Genomic DNA, 23,318 nt, shown 5'->3' on the forward strand with positions numbered 1-23,318 from the left:
CAAGCCATGGAACCGTCTTAATTGTTTCTTTTGGTGTCGTTTGTTGTTAAAATAATAGTTTGGGTCCGTTTGCGTTTGGCGGGGTTCCATGGTGGGGGTCCCATTGCTCATGTCAAAAGTCAAAACTCGTCAATCCGGATTTTAATCAGTCCGAGTGTGTCTTTGGCGGAGTTCGGTTGTTGTAGTGTTGAATTGGTGAATTTAGCATTTAAAGTGCTAGTGTTGTGCGATGGCCGGTGTTCTGGTATCGCCTCCGGCGGTTGAGATGTGCCCCAAGTGACCATGTCTCAGTGCAAGAAGTTCGCGCCTAACATCTTCCACAAGACCAAGTGCTCCAACTGCTTTCGGCAGAAAGAGGAGCATTCGGCTGAAGCCCTGGAATGCAATCGGGTGAGTCCCGCTATGTGTACATTCCAAGCAAGTGTGCCTAAAAAATCTCAAAATCCTGACACGGTTTCGTGAGCGTGACCCTTTTCGGGGGGCCCGCCCTGGGCTGTAATTAGGCCGGCGCGCCGCGAACACCTAATCGGTTTTTAATGCGACGAGGGGGCCCAGATGGGCGCGGGGGCCGCTAATTGGGGGACTTGAGAGCCCAATATGGAAGCGCCTTTCGAAAACGGACATAATTACACGAATAATTATCTAATTATTTCAGGAAATTACGGATTTGTGTAGCGACTAGAGAAAGTGAGTTCAATTCTGATTAAAGCAACGACAAAAAATCAATTTGCTCTCATGCCCAAAAATAAAGCCCCAAACAGGTGGCTTGCGGTCGTAAAACATAAAATAATTAGATGGTACTCCTACGAGTCCTACGTCAACTTTTGGTTATTAAATCCTGTTTATTTATTATCTTGACTTGTAAATAAATAATTGGGGAAAAAAGTTTTCGATTTTAATGCAAAAATGTGAATTAAAATTGGAAATTGAAGTAATTTGTCACAATTAGAGAGATCGGTTCTTCATTAAAATTGCAAATACCTGTACTAAATACCTCTTGAGTCAGGATTTAATGCGATGTTGTTGTAAATTAATTATTTGACGTTCGATTTCTTCGCAAAAATTTAACAAATTATGTTTAGAAATGGCAGAGAATGAAGATGTAACGCTGTCACAATGTTGATCTAAATTTTTTCAATGAAAGTGTGAGATTTTGCTCGCTTTTTCGCAATTTAAGTCATACTGTTATGTTTTTCTCTTACTTTCGGCAAGCTGGTCGTTTACTATTCATTACTTTAATCACCCTTTAATCCAAGCTTTAACCACTAACTAAAATAACATTTTAATTTTTTCACAGTATTTTCCCTTCTTTTTGTATTATTTTTATAACGGTTTCTTTCTAATTTGGCCATGAAAACGAAATCGGTTGATGTATTTATTGTCTATCGTACTTATACAAGTGTCAATCAACTAAAAGTATTTTTGTCGGCTACATTTCTCATTTAAATGTATTTTAGGTCACATAAATTACGCAAAATTGAGTTTTTATGACATAACATACAGATATGGTTAGAAATATTTGACAGGATAATTTTTCAAAAGATTTATAAGCCTTTGAAATGTGTTTTAAAATCCAGAAAAGAGCACATTATCACATTAAATTAATTTGGAATGAGAAAGAAAATTAAAAATTGTATTGTTTCTTGCTAGTTTTTTTATAGTTTTTATGTTGTAATAATATTTATTGTCATCATAATCTGCGGTTAATGTCTAAATAAATAAATAATAATTCCAAGATAATCTTTTAACAACAGAATTATCTCTACTAACATTATAATTTACATACATTTGTTTGATCAGTAAAATAGTTTGGAATGTGATTTGGAATCGTCAGTAAGTTTCAAGTCTCATGCTATTTAGAATTCATAAAAGAGAGATTCGACCAAAAAATCGTACATTCTATTTAAAATATTTCGATTTGATCGCTTCTTTTGTGCGTGAATATTTTTCCCGAAAAATAAAAATATAGAAGAATAGGTGTGTTTCTTATGTATTTGACGTCATTGACCTTTTCTAGAATTTGTAGAAGAGCAGATGAAAAATCTCAGGTCGGGCAATTGAGGGCCACAATACAAAAGGTTCAGGTATTCGGCCACCTGTAGGCAAACCTGAACTCTAGGAAGTGAAGTTATACAGTTGCAGACTACCTGTTCTGACCATTTTTATCGAGAGTACCTGCATAAAAACACGCTACAATCGTACAGACTCTGACAAAATATTCCGAGAGATTTCATCATATTATTATATTTGAATAAAAAAAACGTTCGAAATAAAGAAGCTAAGTTTTTTGGCGGACCACAAACTCAGTGACACCGATTCGTCGACATCAGATCATTTAACGAGCGTGAAATTAGAGTAAATTTGGTGAAAACACCATAAACAGTATTAAAACACCAAACGAGGCTACGAAAATTATTCAACTTGTTATTACAGAAATAAATACATTAATTTTATTATCCAAAAGAATTCAGTTACTCACTATTTCGTAAACTAAAGATGCTGCACTTATTCACGTACTCACTGCAACACCAGCATTTATGTAAACTTATTTCTTTAAATAATTTCAACAATTATTAATAGCGTAATTAAGAGTTCGTGCGGAAGCCATACTTTAGACTGACTCATTATCGCACCCCTTCCTGCAAAAATGGCACGATCTACTAAAAAAAAATTCGTAACAGTTCTTTATAGTAAGCCTTTGTCCGGCGTCACAATTATTTTTATTAATTAATCAAACTCGAATAAGTAACCAGAAATCGAAGTGTTCGTTGTTTCAAGGGGCAAAAAGCACTCTGAAATCTTTTATCTTGCATTTGTCGAGTTCTGCAAGTGGTTAAAATAATCAAAGTATTTTGTTCCAATTATTTCTGATACACAAACAATCTGGTTCGGTCGGAAACAGTGCGACCTTTGAATTTACCAAATAGCTCTCATTTTTGTTGCATAAACCTCGATTAATAAAGGAAATGAATAATGCACGGAGCGTTTTATTTCTTTCGGATATGATCAAACCGAAAAAATCGCGCACGTTGCACAACACGTGCACTCGATTTTTCCCATCGTATACAATCGAAGATAAAAGAGTCACGTCGAATTGCGCAAAAATTCATTTTGCAATATAACGACCATCAGAAACCGATTGACATTAAAACTTGTGTGTTGTTGGAGATGGGATTTTTGCGTCTGATGCAGTTTGCTTGCATTTATTTGGCCGTCTGCCAATTCCAAGATTAACTTTGGCGGTTTTTGGCCGCGATAAAACACATTTTCGTCTTTGCGTTATTATTATGTATGTGAACCAGCAGACCTAAAGATTGATTTTCGAGATGACAATGTGCAACATCATCGCTTTCGCTACGCTTTTTCCCACTTTTTGTGACCAAACTCGTCTTTACGATGATAATTAACTGACCCTTTAGTGGGACGTTTGCTTTTTCGATGGTTTTAATTTCATGCCGAATTTCGACGAAAAAATCCGATGCAAATGATGGCCGGCCACCGCTTGGGCGACAATTTTTGAATTTCAATTTATTATCAACGTTTGTGTATTCTAGATAAAGAATCAATTTTTCTTATCTCTAAAACTAATTATCTGTTTCAAGAAGAAATAATCTAACAATCTTGAAAAAACCAAATCTTATTAACTTATTATAATTAAAGTAATTCATATAATCTTATTAGTTAATCACAAGTTTACATGTCTCGTATAATTTCAAATTATACCTACAAAAATTCAAATTATACCTATAAAAATAATAATATTTGTTATTAAGTATGGGGCTCTTTTAAACGAGTACAGGTAACCATTTAAAATGCAGTTCAAAATTTGAGACATACTGTTGAGGTCTTGTAAAAATAAGGTCCTGATGTGAGAAATTTTTTATACCTCTTACAAAAAGTATCAATAAAACTTGTGTAAACACTTCCATGTGTCGATGGCATTTCTAGAAATAGCAAAACTTACATTCCTATCACGATATTGAAAATTATCAGCGATAACGTTACAGTAATTTTCAAATGGTTTTCGTTTTTTTGCTTTCAGAAATATAAATGTCACAACACGCGGTAAGCTCCCTTTTTTTCGTTGAATCTTTGAGAAGATAAGTTCTGAATTTGTCTTTCGCGATAAGTCTTTTCTAGGAAAAAGAAATCAAATGACGTGCGTAGTCTTTGTTTCATTCTAACTGTCTTGGTGTGAATCGACATTTAAGCTTCAGTCACGCGTCATCAGATAATAGCCAAATTTTCGACCTTTTCTCTTCGCCTAACCAAAATCAGATAAAAAAAACGCATCGACAAACCCATTCAACGCCAACCCCTTTGTAATAATAATTGAACACATAGGCGAAAAAACGTACATGGTTTTTAATAAATGCATCTCAATCCTTCTGTAGCCTTCACTGATCGGCATTCGTACATAATAATGTTTATTCAAACGTGTCCGGGCGTGTGTGTATGTGTGAGCGGACGCTCCCATCAAGGCCTACCGCGAAACGTATCCGACGAAAAAACAACCGCGAATCGATTGATCACTTCCGTTGCCCAAAATCGGGTCGGCGTGGGATGAAACAAAAGGCGACTTTCCTCCAGACAGCCAATGGTGTCAAGGATGGGTAGTTTTCCTACCTAGCAAGGGAGGAAATCTACATCTAACCCACGCACAATGACCCAAGTAAACTCCAATATACGACCAAAACGCTTGTTTTCCAAGACAGGTCCAGAAATTCGCCCAGAGAGACATATGGGCAAGGCTGAATACATTGAAATAAATCAGGGTGTGTGTCTCGATGGGTTTCATGGTCGCGTCGCAAAAATTGGGTTAATGCTCTGTATGTTAACGGATAGTTGCCCAGTCATGGTTCCATTGAGTGTGTCTTTTTTCCGCGATTCGTCGCGCACCTGAAAGCGCCAATTAATAAGTGCAGAGGCTGGATTTTTGTCGTCATCGTCTCGGAGATGGTTTTTGATCGACGGCTTCCTAGTGCCAAGTGCACGGACCATATGGCGGCCATTCATTCTCACACGGATAGTTCGTTGACCATTGCGTAAACGAGAGTGCCGGTCGACGACATGATTGTCCAATTCGCGTTGAAAAATGGAAAGTTGCTCCATGGTTGTATACGCACTTGTAGATAGTTATCGGAAAGTGAAATTTTGGCACTTGTTGGTGCGACCTTTACCAGTTTCGTAATCAATAAGCGACAATTAAATTCGTTCAGTTTTGTGAAAAAAAAATCCAATTCCATATAAGCCAAGGACTACACCCGACTCAAACCGGTGATCCTTCACATTGGAGGTAATTGTTTCTGCATCGCCGATTTCTAAAGATAAGAATTGATGATTCGGACGAATTCTTGAAAGTTACGAGTGATTATTTTAATTTCGCCGAATCGCGAATCAGCGATTTCGTTTTTTTTTCTGCTTTCCTCCGACTCCTTGACACTTTAATTGATAAAACGACTATGCGGTCCTATTTAGTTCCTCGTCTAGTGGCTATTTCTTCTAATTTTGATCTTATTCTATCTCAGATTGTGGTTACGAGAAATTCTACAATAGACCGTTTTTTCCCGGTTGTGAATAATATCGGCCATTAACATAAATCGTAACGGTGTCGGCATATCTTCGACGTTTCGGTAACATTTCCACTGGAACTCTCGTATATTATCTAACTGTTTTCGATTTAACGACAGGGCGTCGCTTTGAAAATGACGGTCATTACGTTACATCGGAATTTTATAATTCCACACGAGCAAGGCGCTACCAGAATAATTATAAGTGACAGTATACGAACGAACAAAGCATCAAGCGAAAAATTTGCATTTAATTTATAATGAAGCGGTAACATGATTGTTTGGGAAGAAAGCAAAGTGAAAGCATATAGTATTTCCGGCTAGATCGTCCGTCCGGGCAAAATTTTTGATTCGAGAGACGAGTGGAGTGTCAGACGAGACGTTCTTGAGAAACCGCTTCCATAAATGGTCGTTTCCATTCGCGATTCCTGAAAATATTCCTCTGACCATCTGGTCGCACCGAATATGGTTCCACATACACATAAGGGTTACTCATCGGCTGAGGTCGTACTAACCCCATAAACACATATGGCTGGCTTCTCGGGTTTCTAGAGGTTTTGATTAATGCACGCCAACAATACACACTGCTTGAAATTTGATATTCGGAGTCGGCAGTCACCGGAAACGCATTGTGGATTTCTCGCATGTATAAATAGCCCGACGACAACACCGGCTACAGGGGCAGGGGGGCATTGGGACTGTTTTTAACAACATTATTAATGGACAAATCTCGAAAATTCTGTTGTAACCTTTTCAATTTTTTGTCTACTTTCGTTAAATTATCGATATCGAAATTTTGAAAATGTGTATTTTCTTGGCCCTACCCACGTTGGGCGCCAAATTAACGTTCGTGTTTGGTTTCAGGCTAGTCGTTCGATCGCCCGGAGCGGCTACCTGTTTGTGGCACCGGATTGGGACTTCTCCGTGCCTCTCAACAGGACAAAGGTGAGCATTAAAAATTCGGCAAAAGTTTCAAGGTTCTGAACGTGCGTTCAACCCTCCTCGCGCCCGCCGCTAATTAGTCGAGTATACGTGCCCACCACAAGGAAATAAATTTAATTGGAACGTCGGAATGGAAAATTGATTAACAATGATTTTTTGTAATGGAATGTCCTTTTTTGGGACGTCGGTAGCTTGGGCGAGTGATGATTTATCGTCCCTAATAATGGGTTTTGTTTATCGAACGATGCGGATTTATGGGAGATTTTTTCGACGCGATAAGATGGGTAATTAGTACCGTTAGGTAATTCTCATGCGAATTTCGAAGGTCGACGGCCAAAACTCTCACTTGGTGTCTGGACAAAAGAGATTTTTTCGTGAGACACGTGTATGCCACCCACAATGATGCGCGAATTTCTTGTCTGCATTGAGTGGAGATTTGCTAAATTGGAGTAGTTTATACAAGGTCAAGGTGTTTTGCCGTCTCCGGTTTCACGGTTACGGAGGATTTTCAATGTGGTAGTGTGGAATTCCGATTCTGATTCGGAGAAGTTTTAGTTACTATATGTATGCAGCGGTGACGTATTTTACTATCTCACGCTTGGTGGAATTTATATAAGTTGTGATTTCTGAAGGTTATTGAAGCAATTTCAGATATCGGAAAGCTGTTAAGACGAAACAAATTTGACCTTCTGTGCTACTTTGTTAAAATTGTTATTTTCCGACTAAAACTATTGGAAACGTTTGATTTAATCTCGAGTGGGCACAACGATCAGATCGTATCGATTCGACTAGTTTTGCCACTGTCTGTGTCCGATTTGTACCCACTTGAGTTATTGTCTGATTGACTATTTTTCATAGGGCTGAGAAGCCCCACGTTGGGCGCCAAAATTGGGGTGGGTTAAACGAAGTTATTTTGCAATTTTTCGTGTCGAATTGAGCGGCTGTGGTCCACGATTTTGAGTCATTTCCTTTTCGTTGGTAGTTTTTGTTTTATCCATTCAACTTCATTAGACCAAAACCGTTTCCCTTCTCTTCGTCCCTCGTAATTTTCCACGAAATTTTTACATAACAACCGTTTACGTTCGGCTACAGATATTCAGTAATTACGAAGGAAAAAAATGTAACCTTGAATGGTCGGTAATTACAGGCAATCTCTCTGTTTACCCAATATAAAAACCATAAAAGTACGGCAAACATCATCATGTAGCGAGCGATTGTTTTCGGACGAGCCACACAACGCAGAGATCGTTTTCGTTATTCATCATCATCGAGATTTGCGCACGTTTCGCAATTCCCAGTCATTAATCATCAGCAGGACAAGAAGATGCTTCTTCGAAGGAGGAGGCGCACAGTTTGCGCAACAATAATAATCCATCCAACTTGCACAATTACTTCGCACGGGGGCCTTTTATTAATTGTTGCGTATCGTTCCCGTGATCCACTTTTTCGTTCTCTTAGCTATCGAATGACAGAATGTCGTCCGGAAGTTGGCAATTCTTAAAGATTTTGCGGCTTGCAGGTAGAGTTGAGCAATGCAATGGTATTTCTCGTTCGTGTGACCCCGACTCTTGTTGTGCGTTACGTAACGGAAAAAGATGAGCCTTCCATTATGATTTTTACAGTGGATTACAATCACTAAAGGTCGGCTCGCTCTGTTCTGTCTCTTTGTATACGCTACCATTATTACTAGAAGGTGGGCCCCACGTTGGGCGCCCAAAATGCCTTATCGTGTTTAAATACCTGTCTCATTAAACATGCTCGCATTATCTCGTGTCATGTCGTAGTGCTTGTCTGCTTGGAATGAATAAAAAAAAACGAAGAATGGTATTTATGAGGTACCATCATCAGACAATAATCCATCGGAATGCAGACATCTACTACAATTGTCGATTTGAATACCAAGCGCAAGCAGTTGGAATAAAATTTTCGTGAATCGTCCTTTTTGGAATTCCGAGCGACGCGTGCACGTAGGTATGTGTCAACTTTTGATTTCGGTCGAGCAAAGAATCCGAATCGAAATCCGGGCGAGTCCTTGAACTCACTCGGTTGCCAACGAAAAGTTTGGTGGGTCCATCAAGAGCAGTCAAAATACCCCCTTGTACCATCAATCATCTGACACCCCGCCGCTTCTATTTGTGCCGTTACGAGGCCGAATTTTTCCACCTTTTGGTTTTCTTTTTTCGTAGCACCGGTCACGTATAGAGAAACGGAAGAAGCGGCACCGTTAGAAATGCCTCGCCATAAACAGCAGGAAAGAAACGACAATGGTGTAGGATTGTCGCCGACTTGTCTTAATATGGGACGAAGATTTCGCGATTTTTCACGGTGTCGATCGCCATCAATGCATAAATTATTATGAAACGGTTAATTGGAACCAACCGTGCGCTCGCTTGTGGGCAAAAGTAGGTCCCGGATTCTGTTCCGTGTCACATTGAACGAGATGAAAAAATACGATATTACGTTATGTACAACAGTCACCTGTTTTGTTAGTTGGCGCCCGACGGCGCCGGGTCAACGAGTCACCCACCAATTAACTAAAAATCAAACGAGATAAGGCGCATAAATAACAATTTGTTGTTTATCAGAAATTTATTAGGAAGGTTACATGAACCCAATAATACTTTCACGTGTAGGATGGGTATGGAAGGTCAGAATTGTTCAAGAAAATTGTTTTTTACATTCGCTTTTCAAAACAACTAATCGAAAGCCTTGAAATAGCACAAGTAACTAAGGCAATTTGGGACATTTTGTACAAGAATGGATTTTACATGCTTGGAAGCGATTTGTTTGGGAACAAGGCCGTCTCTCGACAGTTTCGACACGAAATTGAAGCGTTTGTTCTCTTATTGGAACTTTTGGGGGCGTTTTTACACGGTTTTGCAAAACACCCATAATTTCAATCTTATTATTTTGCAAAATTTCGATAAAAATAAAATCAAAAATCACCAAATTGGGTCGAAAATGCTAATAAGTTTAAAAAAACGTAACATCTATGAGCTAGTAGTTATAAGTATTGGATGATAATAATTTTGTTATCTATCTGTGTTATTATGAATAATTAAAAAAAAACTCTAAAAAGGAATTTTTTTTTGGCACAGAACGAAAAATGACTAGGATTTTCACAATTTAAGGAGGAGAATTCAAACTGAATTAATTGTTTAGCGCAATTAATGACGTAAAAAAGAAGTTTGTCAAAAGTTAAATAATTTGTAGAATTTTGATGTAAATAAAAGTTTTGTTCTCAAACAAGGTATTAAGTTAAAGTTCTTTTTATGGATGTTTTCTATCTGTTTTCATGTTTACGTCCAAGGAAAAATAGATTTTAACATATTTGGAAGACAAGGTCGTTCCGTCTAACATTTTGACTTGAAGTAAAGATTTTGTTCTTTAAAAGGTAATTTTTGTTTTTACGTTTCTGCATTTTTTTTTCCATCTTCTGGCATCCAGTCCAAAAACGGCGCAATTACGACCTCTTCCACGAATCGGCATTAGACTAAAAGCAATTATTAACGTCTCCAATCAAGCTGTCATTCTTGGAGCGCGATTTTAATAAGCGTAGCCCACCCGATTAGGCAACGACTTAACAACATTCTTCAAAAACGGCAAACATGTAATTTACTCCACGCCATCGAGCCGAAAGAAAAACTTTGATTATTTTAGTCAGTCCACACTTATGGACATTTCACTTGATTAGCCAAAGACACGCAAAAATATATGAAATTTCTATTTGGTTGGTCTAACATTAATAATAAGTGGAGCATTGAACCGGGCACGTTGCCATAAATGGATTTATTTTCGTATACAGTATACAAGCTTGACCACTTCGAGACGAAAAATTACCATTTCGGCGTGTACCTTTTATGCGTTATGTGAAAGCGCGCGGAGAAATTTCGCACCGAAAAAAATCGTACTTTCGCGCAACGACGACAAATAGAGCCGAACAGTTTGAGAGTAAAGGGAGAAATGATGATGAGGGCGTGTGAGTTGGGATCCGATTTTGTAATGTTTGGTTTGGTATCGAGAACATTCTTGTATAAACCACGAAATAGGAGATATTGTCGTGTACTACTTTCCACAAAATGTGAACCTGTTACACTCTACTTGTGTACATTGTGTGATAATCGGTGTTTGAGCAAAGGTGAGCAACCTTTTGGACGAAAATATAATCCCCAGCGGATTCTCATTCATGTTGGGAGGAGAGAAAAAAAATGTATATGGACTATCTCCGTTGGGTGTACGCCATAAACGGAGGCAATTGATTTAAATCATTAAATCGTGCCTTGGTAGTAGGTACTAGGCGAAAGCCGGTGGTAGATCATTGTCGGTTTATCTCATGGTGGCAGTATCTCTATGGGTCTATAGGCCGCGTGGCTAATCACACTCAATTAGCATAAAGAAATCTAATTGGTCGTTGACTCGGAAAACGTTTGAAGTGTTTGCCGGCCTGCCACTCCAACATCTTTATTGCCGTGATAAATTCCCCAATTAACTCGACAACTTATCAACTTTTTCGTTGTTGTTTTGATTTACGGCCGGGTTAAACGTCAACCCGTCAAACAGCCGAAGCTTTCTTCTGGGATTAGATTTCACCGGCGCTTTTTCGCTAACAATTCGGTAGAAATGATCCATTTCCGATAGTGAAAGTGATTGATTGACTGATGGCAAGCTGTCGTGTTTTCCTGATTTTTGGTCGTTATAAGATCAATGATGGAAAAAATCCCAGCGCTCGGTCGGATCGATTAATCAACTGGTTAATTGCGTTTAAGGATCGACGATTCCGAAAAAAAGCTCTGTATACTATACAACAACATGTATGGCGTAAAGGTGCGGCGATGTGTTACGACGTTTCCTTGTTGTGACACACTTCCCCCTAAAAGATGTATCAATGTTGTGTCTCTAATTTTGTATTTTAATTTTTTTGCAGAGATGGCAACGTCGTTGGTTCGTCTTGTACGACGATGGGGAATTGAACTATTCGGTGGACGAACACGTAAGTATCATGTGACTTAAGTCTGTAAGAAGTGTACTTAACCTAAGCCGCACAAGCCACATTATAATAATGTTTTGCGGTCGGGCATAACCTGTTACACTTGTTATTAGCCGTGGAGATTGTATAGTTAGCGGAATGGGCCGTAAAGGCGAAATTGGAATTATGCATCCGAGGCTTAGTAGACCGAAACAAATTTTTCGAATGCACTCCAATAAATTACTTATGAACGCTGTTTTCGCCAAAAATTTCCAACTGTTTTAAGTTCTCTTATTTCATATTTAATAACTAGAAACTAATGTTATTTTATTTTATTATTAAATACTACCATTAGCTAATTGATAAAAGATTGTATTTGTGGCCATGCCACCAGTTTTTCCAACAAAATGTTAACTTGGTAGTTTTCGTTTAATTAAAAAAGGGAGTTCAGTATTCGATTCCGAAATAATTGTTGCTTTCATCAAACGTGAACGACCTACTAAAACTCCCATCAGCGACATGCCGCAATTATATAATTATAGACGACGGGTTCGTCGACCGATCGTCGATTTCGGAAAAAGCGATCGGAAGTGAGAGGAAGTGGATTGTTGTAGGAAGGGAAAAAAAAAAGATCATCGACGATGAGTGGAAAGAAACACTTTCACTGTCAGGTGACAGTTTCGGTCAATGAACGAACGATTAGACGGCATGTCGTCGTCGAAATTGTCGCCCGTTAAAAAAAAATCAAAAAAAATCGATGGTATGCCGTTGCAGGTTGCGTTTCCGGTGTGCACGAGTCATGGTAAACACAGGTAATGTATGCCTGTTGAGCCTCGGATTACGAGTGTAATATGTAAATGGCGCCCGTTCGGGTTGTTGACTTTCTTCAGCACACACAACATCGATCGAAGAAGTGCGTAGTATTAGTTGAGGCTGGACGATGCACTTGCAAATTGATATCTCGTTTCCTTTCTCACACGTATCGTTGTTGTTATTGCATTGCATTTTACACGTTTAGAGATCGTGGGACAAAAACCTCCCCGTTACCACCATTCAAATGCCGACATGAATAAAATATTAAACGACCAACCTATTGATGGTTTTAAATACATTTGCATGGTATTAGTGAAACGGAGGCGATCAACCGGGACGACGACTCGACAACGAGGAAGCACAACACTCTGTGCTCAATGGGCGAGATTTTTTCACACCAGATGCCTAATCTAAGAATCAAAAGATAATGGGGCAATAGAAGCGTGTCAACGAGATGCCGATTTACGAACAGTGGGTGGCGAAACGATTATTATAATAAGGTCCATAGATCTTGAAACTAACGGCAAAATAATACCACCTGTCCAGATTTACAATAAAATTTTGATTTTTTTTTCCAGCCCGATACCATCCCGCAGGGCTCGGTGGACATGTCCAAAGTGCTGGAAGTGACCGGTGCCGAGCAAGTGACAGGCCACCCTCACTCCCTGGCCCTCACCAGCCCCGACCGGGTCACCTTTGTGAAGGCGGCGAGTCGAGAAGACGCCCGTTGGTGGGCCGAACTCTTGGCTGTGTTTCCTCGCCGCCACAAACGCAACGCCACCTTCCCCGGGGGCAGGGCATCCCCCAGTTTGCCCCAGCTGGGGCGTAGCGCCTCTCCGCAACCTCCACGGCCACGACATCTCTCCTGCAGCGGTCCCAGCCCCCGGACGAACTTTGAGACGCCCCCCTTGAAGGAGGAACGTGAATCGCCTCCAAAGGACGATCCACGGCCGGGTTGGTTGCCTGAACCCACCGGCAATGTGGCCATCGATACCGTTCCGAGTCCGATAAGAAACGGTGAGTCTATAACTTTGGTTATGGGAGGCGTAATCGACGTGAAATTATGCATACACGAGTTAACATGAGACATTTAATTTGCATATAAATTCGTAAAAGTATTCCTAGAGCTGTGGAACGGGTAATGTCTGTGACGTGGTCGAGTCGAGCGGGTTTTTTTCGGTGTTTTTTACCGTTCTGGCTTATTAAAAATAAGTTTGAGTGGCGCCTGACGTTTCACCCTGTTGCTTTAGCGGTGTTTTGACGGCCTCGTTTCGACAGTAGGTCAATTATAACGAAGGACTATTACCTTAATAGCGCTTATCTGATCCGATTTTATCACATATGGTAGAAATGGACGGAAAATGGAAACGCCATATAAGATATACCCACACTGCTAACTTTATCGGATTAAAGATTATTAACCTGGGGCGCACAATTTTACGGCTTCCTTTGATTGAAGTCTTATATCGAAAAGTTGGATTTTACGTATAAAAATAAAAAATTTCATGTAGCATAATAAAGTTGCACAGCCAGCGGGCTTCTTAATTCATTAGAACAAAACCCTCGCTCATATTTCTGGGAAAATTCGGCCAACGAATAATAAGCTTGAGGTCATGTTTGATCGATTACGTGTGATTTTCGTGGTATTTCGCATGATCATAACGGACCGATGACCACTTATTTCTCCATCGTTCAATTTATGTTTTTGCCAACAGACGTTTGAAACGTAATGTTGGTTAACGAAATGGAAGCGTCATTTACCGCTAGTTTACGTCAATTGGAGGAAAAAACACACAAAAACAGATCAAAATCCGACTTATTTCGGTACAACAATGCGACGTCCTGATTAATCGACGGTTCTTTGCAACCGTTTTACAGTTACAACGGCGAAATGTTAGTGGGTTTCCCTTGAGGCAGTCCCGGCGTGTGATGACTCGCGATTTGACGCCTTCTTATGCGATTATAATAGTCCAGGAGCTGGCGAATTTTTTTGAACGAATTTTCCAATCAATACTAATCACTCATTGAACAATAAAATTAAAGATAAAACGTGATGAGTCTTTTTGCCACACCTTAAAAATGGGTGATAAAAGTCTCTTTTTGCACAAAAATTGAAAAATTGTTACGTTTTGGTCGTCTTTTTTTTCAGATTACTTAATAAGTTCGGGGTCTCCCCCAACCCGCGACAAACTGCGCTGTGACGACAAGGCCCGAGCTCGTCGCGATTGGCGCAACGAGCGCCTCCGAGACATCGCGACGGCTTTAACCGATCGTTCACCCGAATCAAGTCTAGCCCTTCCGGCCGAAAGCCTTCTCCACCTTAAAAAAGGTTGGCTGTGGCTTAAAACAACCGATGGAGAGTTTGTAATGCGATGGGCGGTCCTATTCGGTCCAACCCTAAACATCTATCAAGATCAAGACGAGCAAAATCCAGAAATTGTGGTCGAAATGTCATCGGTTACGAGTTTTAATGAAATTCCAACCGAAACGAAATTCGGTTTTGAAATTAAATGGGCCGGTCCGACTCTTGTTCTATACGCTGTCACGTCAAGCATACGTTCTAATTGGCTGCAAGCGTTGAAAAAGGCGGTGCCTGCATCGAGTTCCGAAAGTCCGACCACGCCCCGTTCGGTACTTTTGTCGAGTGATGAGGAGTATCGAACGGCGTCCGAAGGTGGCCGAAGAGGATCGGAGGATTGGGGGGAATTACCGCCGTCGCCGCCTTTGACTCGAAGTTCGTTAAATCGGGTCAAAACGACGCGAATTCGGCCAAGGCTACCGAGATGTCAGTCGAGGCAATCGACGTTGGATAGCACGTCTACTGATGAACTGGATTGTGTGAAACTGTCCGACACCGTCGAATTAAATAACGAAATAAACAAACAAAATGTAGAGATAAACGATTTGCAAAAACAGTTAGCCAAGTCAGTTGAAGAAGTAAGGAGTTTGGAGGAAGAAATTGCCAGGTGGGTGTTGTCATCTCACCTAGTTTAAACTTTTGGTGACTGTTCCGCTTTCAGGTTGAAGAAAATTCAAGCTGAGGCAGTGATTCAAGAGAAGAAATTCAAGGAAATGGCGCTGGCTTTCGAACGGACCGAACGCGAACTAAACCAAAGAAATTCCCAAGCCGAGCTCAAATTTACAAAGGAGCAGCGAAGTCTCCAACGTAAACTGGCCGAAGCCGAAGATTTGGCCACAAGTTACGAGGAAAAATGTGCGAATTTAAGTCGTGAACTTCAGACGAAGCAACGCATCTTGGGGAATTTACAAGACGAGCTGTCGAGTACGAACGAACGCTTTGGACGACTTCGCGACGAAAACGACCGATTGTTTAAGCGAGTCCAGGAGTTGGAGGGCCGGGGAAGCACACACAAAAGAAGTATTCGGTGCGATTCGTTGACCGACTTGACCAATATCGATTTGGACGTCGACATTGACGAATTGGGTCAAAACGAATTGAAGGAGTATTGCTTGGATTTGAGGGGGCGGTTCGAAAAGGCCGTTTTGGAAATACGTGCTGTGAAACGCGAATTGAGAGATGCACACGAAAAATGTGATAACTTGGAGTTGATGAATTACAGTATTCAAAATAATTTAGAAATGCTGAAACAAGAAAGTCAAGCCGAAATTGGGCTCCTGGTCTCGAGACTCGAACATTTAACGCAGAAATTGAATGCAGCGGAAAAACAAATCAGGAGTAAGAGCAAGAGTGAGTCAAGAGACAAGAGACGGTCTTTGTCACTTAAAGGTGCGTCAATATTTAATTTATTAATTACCGAATATTACACAGTGTTTTTTTACAGGACGTGAAAGTTTCTCGATTAATAAGGAAGTTGAGGAAAAAGTGGCCGAATTAGAGGAAAAAATTCTAGCTTTGGAGCGCGGACGAACGAAGCGAAAATACAAGAGGGACCGAAGTAGCGAACGGAATTCACCAATCGATGACAAGTCTTTGAGACGTCTGAGACGTAAAAGTCTCGACAGCGCCACCTCTTCCGAACCTATGAAATTATTAATGCGCTTAAGCACCCTCGAAAATCAAGTAACCAACGTAAACGTCTCGACAGAGTCCCTCAACGTGGTGGCCCCAGCCACCTCCGACTCACCCGCCAAAACGAAAATCGACGAGTGCCTTAGTCAAGTCGCCTTATTAAAAACAATGGTCAAACGATCACATTCGCTGGCTACTCTGGAACAAAATCTAACCGAACTGAACGAAATCGTAGACGCGGATCCTGTTACAACCAACGTCAGTAGTGCGGAAATCAATGTAATTAATTCATCGGCGAGTGCAGTGGTGAAACAATTGCATAATTTATTAGTCGAGAAGTTGAAAAATTTGGCCGAAAGAAAACGCTCATTGCGTGAAAGTAATAAACTCGACGGTGAAGCGAAATTAGAGATTTTGGCCGAGAAGGTCGCCTATGAAAATATATTAATTGGGCGAATTCAGGAGGCTTTGACGAGTCCAGCAACTGGTGAAGTCACCTGTGAACGTTTAGTGAATAAAGAAGTGCGTGAAACAGCCCACTTGATGAACTCTTTATCGAAAAAATTGAATGGCGCCTCGAAACAATTACCGGTGTGTAAAACAAGCGCTGATTATTTAACGAAAATTTTGGCCAAGTGTTTGATGACTGCGTCCGGAGGTGCGTCAGGTTATAAAAACTTTGTAACGAATTGTGGCCCTTCGATGGAGTTTCTCAAAACTGAGCAAAAGAGATTGGCCGCGATGTTGGATTCATATAAGGCTGCAAAATTACCAGTTCTGGCTGAAATTTTAGCTGGGGAAACGCTATCAGTTGATAAGAATTGTCGGCTGAAAAAACTAAGCGACGATGTTGTTAGTGAGTTCACCAAAGGGGCGAGAGATGTAGCTAATTCGGAACTGGTCCAATCGGAGATCAACCACGTGATGTTGAGGGCTGCCCAAATCTATCAAGGTCACATCGATGCTGACCATCCTTATTTCTTTACGTTTTTTGCATCAGAGCGGGCGGCGCTCGAACTGTGGTCGGACTCCGTCGGTGATTGTCTTTACGAAGAGATTAATAAAAGTGTGACCGAACTGACTGAGCTTTATTTGAATCAGTTGAACAAGTTGCAAAGGCAGAACTGGCGGAGACGTCTTGAATCGGAACGAAGTCGCTCATCGTCGGCTTTTCTTCAAGAATTCGCCGATATTGTGGCTCACAAAGCGCTAATTGACGCACGAATGGACGTTTTGAGTGGGAAATGCTCAAGTTCGAGTCAGTTGTGTGCGAAAGAGTCGCTGGGAAATTGGTTACAAAACGATAATCAGTGGGATTGTCTTGAGAACCAATCGGTACAAATAAACCAAAGTGTAGAAGCCGAGTTTACGTGTATGCTAGATAGGTGTAGTAGGGATTGTTACGCTCTGGTTGGTCAACCGGAACTCGAGGAGGTCTTGGGGTATTTGAATGACTTGGCTGACGAAATCGGCGAGTTGCAAAAGCAAGCCAATTTACCGGTGGAGTATGATGAGGTCGTTGTGAGAAACTGGGGGGATGTGTGTGCCAAGTGCCGCAGTTTGAGGGATAAGTTGGAGGAGGTGCGCAGGAGTATCGAGAGGACGTCGCGAGGGATCACCAGGACACCCTCCTTTAAAAGGTAAATATCGCAAAATTTTGCGATAAAGGTAAAATAATTCTTGGCTTTGTACACAGATTGGACTCTTTTGAGGATCACCGGCCTGTGTACCTCGGCACCGAGTACCTAACCCAGGTGGAAAACCTCCGCGCGGCGTATCGCTGTGCCCTCGCTTCGTGCAAAGAGCGCCACCAGGAGTCGGATATTGAACAGTTGCAGATTCTGTGTGAGCGTGTTTTGCTCGCGATGGAGCAGTGGCATCGGCGAACGATTCAAGAAATGCGAGAAGCGCACGCACAAGAAACCGAACGCTTGCGTCAAGAGAAGGAACAAGCTCTTGCCGAAGAGACGCAAGCCACTTTGGCTGCACTCGATGCCATGAAGAAAGCCCACGAGGCTGAAGTACAAAAAGAAGTAGCGAAATTCAAACAGGAGTATGCACGGCAGCAAAGGCATGATTTGCTCGATTTGTCCGAAAGGTTGTCAGTCAAGTGTTTGGAAGCCGCTGCTTTGGAAGAACAGTTAGGAAGTGCCACGAGGCAGCTGACGCATGCGCAGCAGCATATTTTGCAGCTTGAGCGGAACCCCCAGCTCTCACCCATGCAGGTATGATCTTTTTTTTTTTAATAAGACTGGTTGTATAATTTGATTTGTTGTAGAACTGAAGGAGTGTATCCGTGAGATGCGAATTTACTAGTCTTAACGAGCCTCATACGTAACCAGTATATTTTAATACAGTACAATATCATCACCGTTGTGTACAGATCATAGCACCTTTTTTGATTGTCTTTTTTCATATATTATCCTTGTTTTTTTGGGTGTCATCGTATACTTGACTTTCTATTATTTATTTTTTACCTCATCAACTCTGTATCCACTGTTATTAGGTGTACAAATGATTTAGCTTTAGTTAATTTTTTGTAACAGTTTATTGTTTATATGTGTTGGGTTTATATGGAATGTTTATAATTACAACAAAAAATAATATAAAATAATTTATGAGTTAAGCTTGCCTTTTCTTTCAAATAAAACTATCACAGAAATAAAGCTGGTTAAAAAAAATAAAATCACATTTTAGCACTTAGTTAAATGCCCGGACGCTGACATGTTGCCAGTTCCCCTAAAACCGACGAAACCAGCATTGCCAACCCTCACGCAACTAAATACTTACCGGTATTCCGATAAACCATCCCGATCCTCCCGGGTTAGTTTTACAAATGCCCGTACGTCGTAGCATGGCGCCACCATCGGTCGTAGCCCATACTTCATTTCTCCCAACACTTACATGTTTAAATCCGGTTGTACTCGGAGCTGAATCTACAAACTCACTTAGAACAAACCAAACGTCTAAAAAAACTTACTAAGTACAAGCGGATCGACTGTTATCGTTTGCCAATGCGTTCCTTCGGGAAACGTCTCCGTCACTTCCCTCCTCACATGCAACCTCCCTAAATGATCAACCCCCCAAACCCCAACACAGTTCACCGAAATTTGCTTCAGTTGCCCACCGTTGGGAGGTTCCACACACACCCACCTCTCCCCTTCGAGCTTATTTTCGTTAATTCCCGCCCTCCAATAGGCACACCCTTTTTTGCCAGTGGCCCAAACCAGGTTGTAGGACCCACAACTGATACTGGCAAGTGGTTGGTCGGAGGTGACATGTTCCCATCCTGTTCCTGTAGGATTTGATCTCGTGACTCCAGTCCGGAACATGGCTTGGCCTCCTGAAGCCAACGCCCACACCGATATGACACTATCCAAATCATCTTTGACTGGCTCCAATGACACATCAATCAATTTGGTGTGGCCTAATTCTTGCCAGGGCCCGGTTGTGGCAACAGCACACCGCCTATACCACCGCCTCCGCCTCACATAATCGGTGAAATTTTTATGGGCATGGTAAGTACTCGGAAAATCAACCGCATACTGCCAGCCGTCCCTGTCCACGCCCCCTGGCACGTGAAAATCAATCATCCAATCGGAAACCCACTGCCATTTCACCGACAGGAGTTTCACTTGATCTCTGGTTCTTTTTTGTTTGCCAGTGGCATCGCTCCACATGTAACGATCAGTTGGTAACCCTGCTGAAGTGTATCCAGTGACAGGATTCCATCTTTGGTTTTCGTAAACGCGATAATCTTGCGAATCAGTCATAGGATGAACATTATGACTGTCCAAAGGTCCCAAAAAACCACCGCCCCACCCACCGGTGTACACCCACGCCGTGTGGTCGTACCCTATGCCCCAAGTTACGCCCACTCGACATGATTCGACACGCCTCAAGTGCCCACCCACTTGCCTCCAATACAAATTTAACGGGTCGAGAATAATATCAGGACACTTGATAACCAATCGGAATGGTTGTAAACGCCCCCAAATGTTCAACATCGAGACTGAATTTGGCGGTAGGCGGTGCCTATAATGCGTAAAGAGCTTATCATCGATGTAAATAACAAAGGCGTCTTCTGTTGTCTCGATTTTGAGGGTGAATTCGTGCCCTTTTTGCAACGGCATTTCCCCCTCACACTCCTCCTTCCCCCACTTGCCTTCAATCATAGAATTACGCACAATGTAACCATCAGTAAACCTCGGGTTGAAATGAAGACAAGTATTTTCAAACTCGCTGTAGGCTTTATGCCGCAATTTATAAGTCGAGTGGGCGTCCAAATTAATTCCAATTCGGTCCGCATCATCCCCTATACACCCAGTTAAAGTTAGCGTTGTCCCGGGATTAAAACTCCCATGAAGCGCAACTTTAATCGGCGATTCTTTCCCACTCAAGTCAAACTTTTGTACATAATAATCATTCTCCCGCAATTGGTTCGATTCGAGTTGGGTGGGGTCCCAAATAAACACATCCCCTAAACCCGTAACCGCCCACACACTCTCCTCACTCGGTTTTCCTAACGCTTGATGCAATTTGCCACAAGTGGTCGCAAAATGCGTTTGCCACTCCTCCAACTGGGCGTCACTACTAAACTGTAACCTCAGTAATGAAGGGGCGTGGCGTGGCACATGAAGCGCGAGCCGAGGACTCCCCGGCTCGCTACAACATTGGACACACGTGATGTCATTCAAACTGAAAAGATTCTACAAGTGGGGCTAGATTTAAACCCCGCCTACAACTCACCATAGTACTCGCCCCATCCGGATTTAACACAGTTAAAGTCCCAGTGGTCTGCACCCACTCCAACTGTAGCACACAATCAACAAACTGGCCACTCCCCCAACTCACACGCGCCTCCCCTGAATGCACCCACGATGTTGTATCAACGGCCAATTGCCAATTCTTGTACTTTTCAGTGGGTAGTCGCAGTTTTAATTCTTGTAAGATTTTCAAACGCCATGGTTCACCGATTTCGGTTTGACTAGCACCGCCTCCGGTTTCGGCGAACCAATTAGGAAGTTGGGTGGGATCGACGGTACAAGCGCCCGCCTCTACCCACGACCAGGGTGCTTCATACTCCGCCCAACCTAATTCTTCGTCTTCGGCGAAAATACACGATTCGCGACTTCCGTCACTCCAGACACTTTCGTCCACTTCTGGGTGGACTTCGGTACCGACAATGGAGCCCACCGAATGGACGGGACTCCAAGCTTTGGGGTTCTTTGGTTGTGTTTCAAATTTTTGGGTTAGGTCGCCCACGGGGAGGGACGTGGGGGCTGTGGGGGCGGAGTGGGAGTGGTCCTCCCATTCCGAAATCGTAGACGGCTCGCACATGCTGCTAGGGCGGCTCTGCTACACCGAAAATTGCTCAAATCACAATCACAATAAACTGAACATTACTGGAAATGTAAACGATTGTGCTTTGAATAATGAAAGAAAAAGTGTGCAATATTAGACCGTTTAGAGAGTTTTTATGATTATGTAATTGTGTTAAATGATTAAATGAAGTAACAAGTTGTTAAATGGTTGTATTATTTACCAAAGCGTTAAAGCTGCGATGAAACTTATCTCTATTAAGACTCGCATTACTGCTCGCCCTACTGACTTGCAAGGGTGCATGCAGTGCCTTCCACCTCTTCCCCGTCAAATCCGAGTTGGCCACTCCGCTCCGATAATAAACGAGGCGATCATCAGCCCCCACTGCGAAGACCTGGTCATTGGCGGCAACACTAATCTGTGCCATCCGTCCGACCATTTCCACCCATCCACACCCAACAGCCAACTCCTCGCTCATGCCAGCACCCTCGCCTTTGACCCCTTTCCTAAACCAGACTTGCTTGTTTTGGGTGATTGCCCAAACGGCACAACTGCCCACCGAAAGCTGGCTTATTTTGAGATTATCTCCGGGGCCCCGCACTTCCACCCACGAGTCACCCGTGAGACAATCACGCGTGACTCCGGTACGGACAAGGGCGCGCCCGTCGAGGAGCGAAGCCCAAACTAGCCCCGTGGGGCCCACGTTGATTTGGTTGACTTCGCTGCCGAGAGGCACTTGGATGGGGTTCCAGCGGGCGCCTTCGGGGGATTTCGTACTAACGCCAGTTCGAAACATGACCTAATCAAGGAACAATGTTTTTTTGCGTACTTATGGAATAAATTAAAGACAGACCCGGTTGTGTGAAGTTACAGCCCAAACTAGCATAGTCCCGGGCTCAGCCCCCGCCACCGATTGCCCCCCGATTGATATGTCAATGAATGGCTCCTTCACAACCAAAAATTACAAAAAAAAAAAACACAAAATGAGGCAAGTTCTTACACTTGTAGCGTCCTTGTGTAAGGGGGCTATCGCGCACCACGAATTCATCGCGCTGTACCTGCGCGACCTCACCCACAGTCTCCGCCTGACACAGCTCTTCCACTGCTTCTTGGAGTAATATTGTGACGGGAAATCAACAGCATAAGTCCACCCTTGGTGGTCTAGGGGCTGTCCATCAAGAGTCAACTCCAGCTGCCAATCCCCCTCCCATTGCCAGGCCATTGAAGGCAACCTGATTTTATCAATTGAGCGATCAACAGTACCGTCACCATTCGAAAAATGATAGCGATCTGTTGGTAAAAGACGCGAGGAAAATCCTTCAATTGGAAGCCACCTCTAAAAGCCCTAATCAACCAAAGCCACACCACCGCAAAAACCCACCTCGTTCTCGTAGGACTCCTCTCGGACCCGGATGGGAATGTCGAGACCGTGGACGTACACGTAGATTTGGTGGTCGCCTCCTAAGGCCCAAAGGAAGTGCGGAACAGCCGACAATTTTTTAAATTCTTGACCAGCGTAAGGAATTTCGCGCCACATTGTCCCCGTAGTGGAGAGGGTGTGAACGCGCCCCTCGCTGTTTATGCCAAAAAGGAGAGAACTGGGCATTTTGGAATGTTTACAATTTCATCGCACCCACACCGACACACATAACCAAATCTGTCAGTTTTGACATTGAACCGAATGTCAAGCGACAATTGCAATCACCCATCTCAT

At 42.3% G+C, this 23,318-nt stretch overlaps 2 protein-coding genes and 1 non-coding gene across 8 annotated transcripts; 1 reads left to right on the plus strand and 2 right to left on the minus strand.

The window, feature by feature from the left end:
* The first annotated feature begins 138 nt into the window (after nucleotides 1-138).
* On the plus strand, nucleotides 139-18,908 carry osp (outspread). 2 transcript variants are annotated; one of them, XM_001812821.4, is made up of 9 exons: nucleotides 139-390; nucleotides 6,435-6,515; nucleotides 11,437-11,502; nucleotides 12,870-13,308; nucleotides 14,441-15,257; nucleotides 15,312-16,039; nucleotides 16,095-17,922; nucleotides 17,979-18,507; nucleotides 18,561-18,908. In XM_001812821.4, the coding sequence occupies exons 1-9, from the start codon at nucleotides 283-285 to the stop codon at nucleotides 18,564-18,566; spliced, it is 4,602 nt and encodes a 1,533-aa protein (XP_001812873.1). In that variant the 5' UTR covers nucleotides 139-282; the 3' UTR covers nucleotides 18,567-18,908. The 2 variants fall into 2 exon arrangements, with proteins under 2 accessions (XP_001812873.1, XP_015835738.1); XM_015980252.2 differs by lacking the exon at nucleotides 6,435-6,515.
* On the minus strand, nucleotides 18,807-23,311 carry Pex23 (Peroxin 23). 5 transcript variants are annotated; one of them, XM_008195931.3, is made up of 8 exons: nucleotides 22,986-23,311; nucleotides 22,605-22,940; nucleotides 22,458-22,550; nucleotides 21,894-22,403; nucleotides 21,032-21,637; nucleotides 19,263-20,991; nucleotides 19,073-19,218; nucleotides 18,807-19,021 (listed from the first exon to the last, which is right to left on the minus strand). In XM_008195931.3, exons 1-8 carry the CDS (start codon nucleotides 23,208-23,210, stop codon nucleotides 18,983-18,985), a joined length of 3,684 nt encoding a protein of 1,227 aa, XP_008194153.1. In that variant the 5' UTR covers nucleotides 23,211-23,311; the 3' UTR covers nucleotides 18,807-18,982. The 5 variants fall into 5 exon arrangements, with proteins under 5 accessions (XP_008194153.1, XP_008194152.1, XP_001812825.1 ...); XM_008195930.3 differs by having other exon boundaries at nucleotides 21,032-21,640; XM_001812773.4 differs by having other exon boundaries at nucleotides 21,828-22,403.
* Mir11631 (microRNA mir-11631) lies at nucleotides 22,721-22,819 on the minus strand. The gene has a single exon (NR_161868.1). It is a non-coding gene; the product is annotated as a microRNA mir-11631 (primary transcript).
* Nucleotides 23,312-23,318: the final 7 nt, after the last annotated feature.

Source organism: Tribolium castaneum, chromosome 5 (genome assembly GCF_031307605.1).
Source record: "Tribolium castaneum strain GA2 chromosome 5, icTriCast1.1, whole genome shotgun sequence".
In the NCBI taxonomy this organism is placed as follows: domain Eukaryota; kingdom Metazoa; phylum Arthropoda; class Insecta; order Coleoptera; family Tenebrionidae; genus Tribolium; species Tribolium castaneum.

Excerpts from the sequence above, each read along its gene's own strand:
- osp (XM_001812821.4), top strand. The coding sequence starts at position 283 with ATGTCTCAGTGCAAGAAGTTCGCGCCTAACATCTTCCACAAGACCAAG. Across the intron at positions 6,516-11,436 it reads TGCCTCTCAACAGGACAAAG|AGATGGCAACGTCGTTGGTT; the intron begins GTGAGCATTAAA and ends ATTTTTTTGCAG. Across the intron at positions 17,923-17,978 it reads AGGACACCCTCCTTTAAAAG|ATTGGACTCTTTTGAGGATC; the intron begins GTAAATATCGCA and ends CTTTGTACACAG.
- Pex23 (XM_008195929.3), bottom strand. The coding sequence starts at position 23,210 with ATGCCCAGTTCTCTCCTTTTTGGCATAAACAGCGAGGGGCGCGTTCAC. Across the intron at positions 22,941-22,985 it reads AGGAGTCCTACGAGAACGAG|AGGTGGCTTCCAATTGAAGG; the intron begins GTGGGTTTTTGC and ends TAGGGCTTTTAG. Across the intron at positions 19,022-19,072 it reads GATGGTTTATCGGAATACCG|GGGAACTGGCAACATGTCAG; the intron begins GTAAGTATTTAG and ends CGTCGGTTTTAG.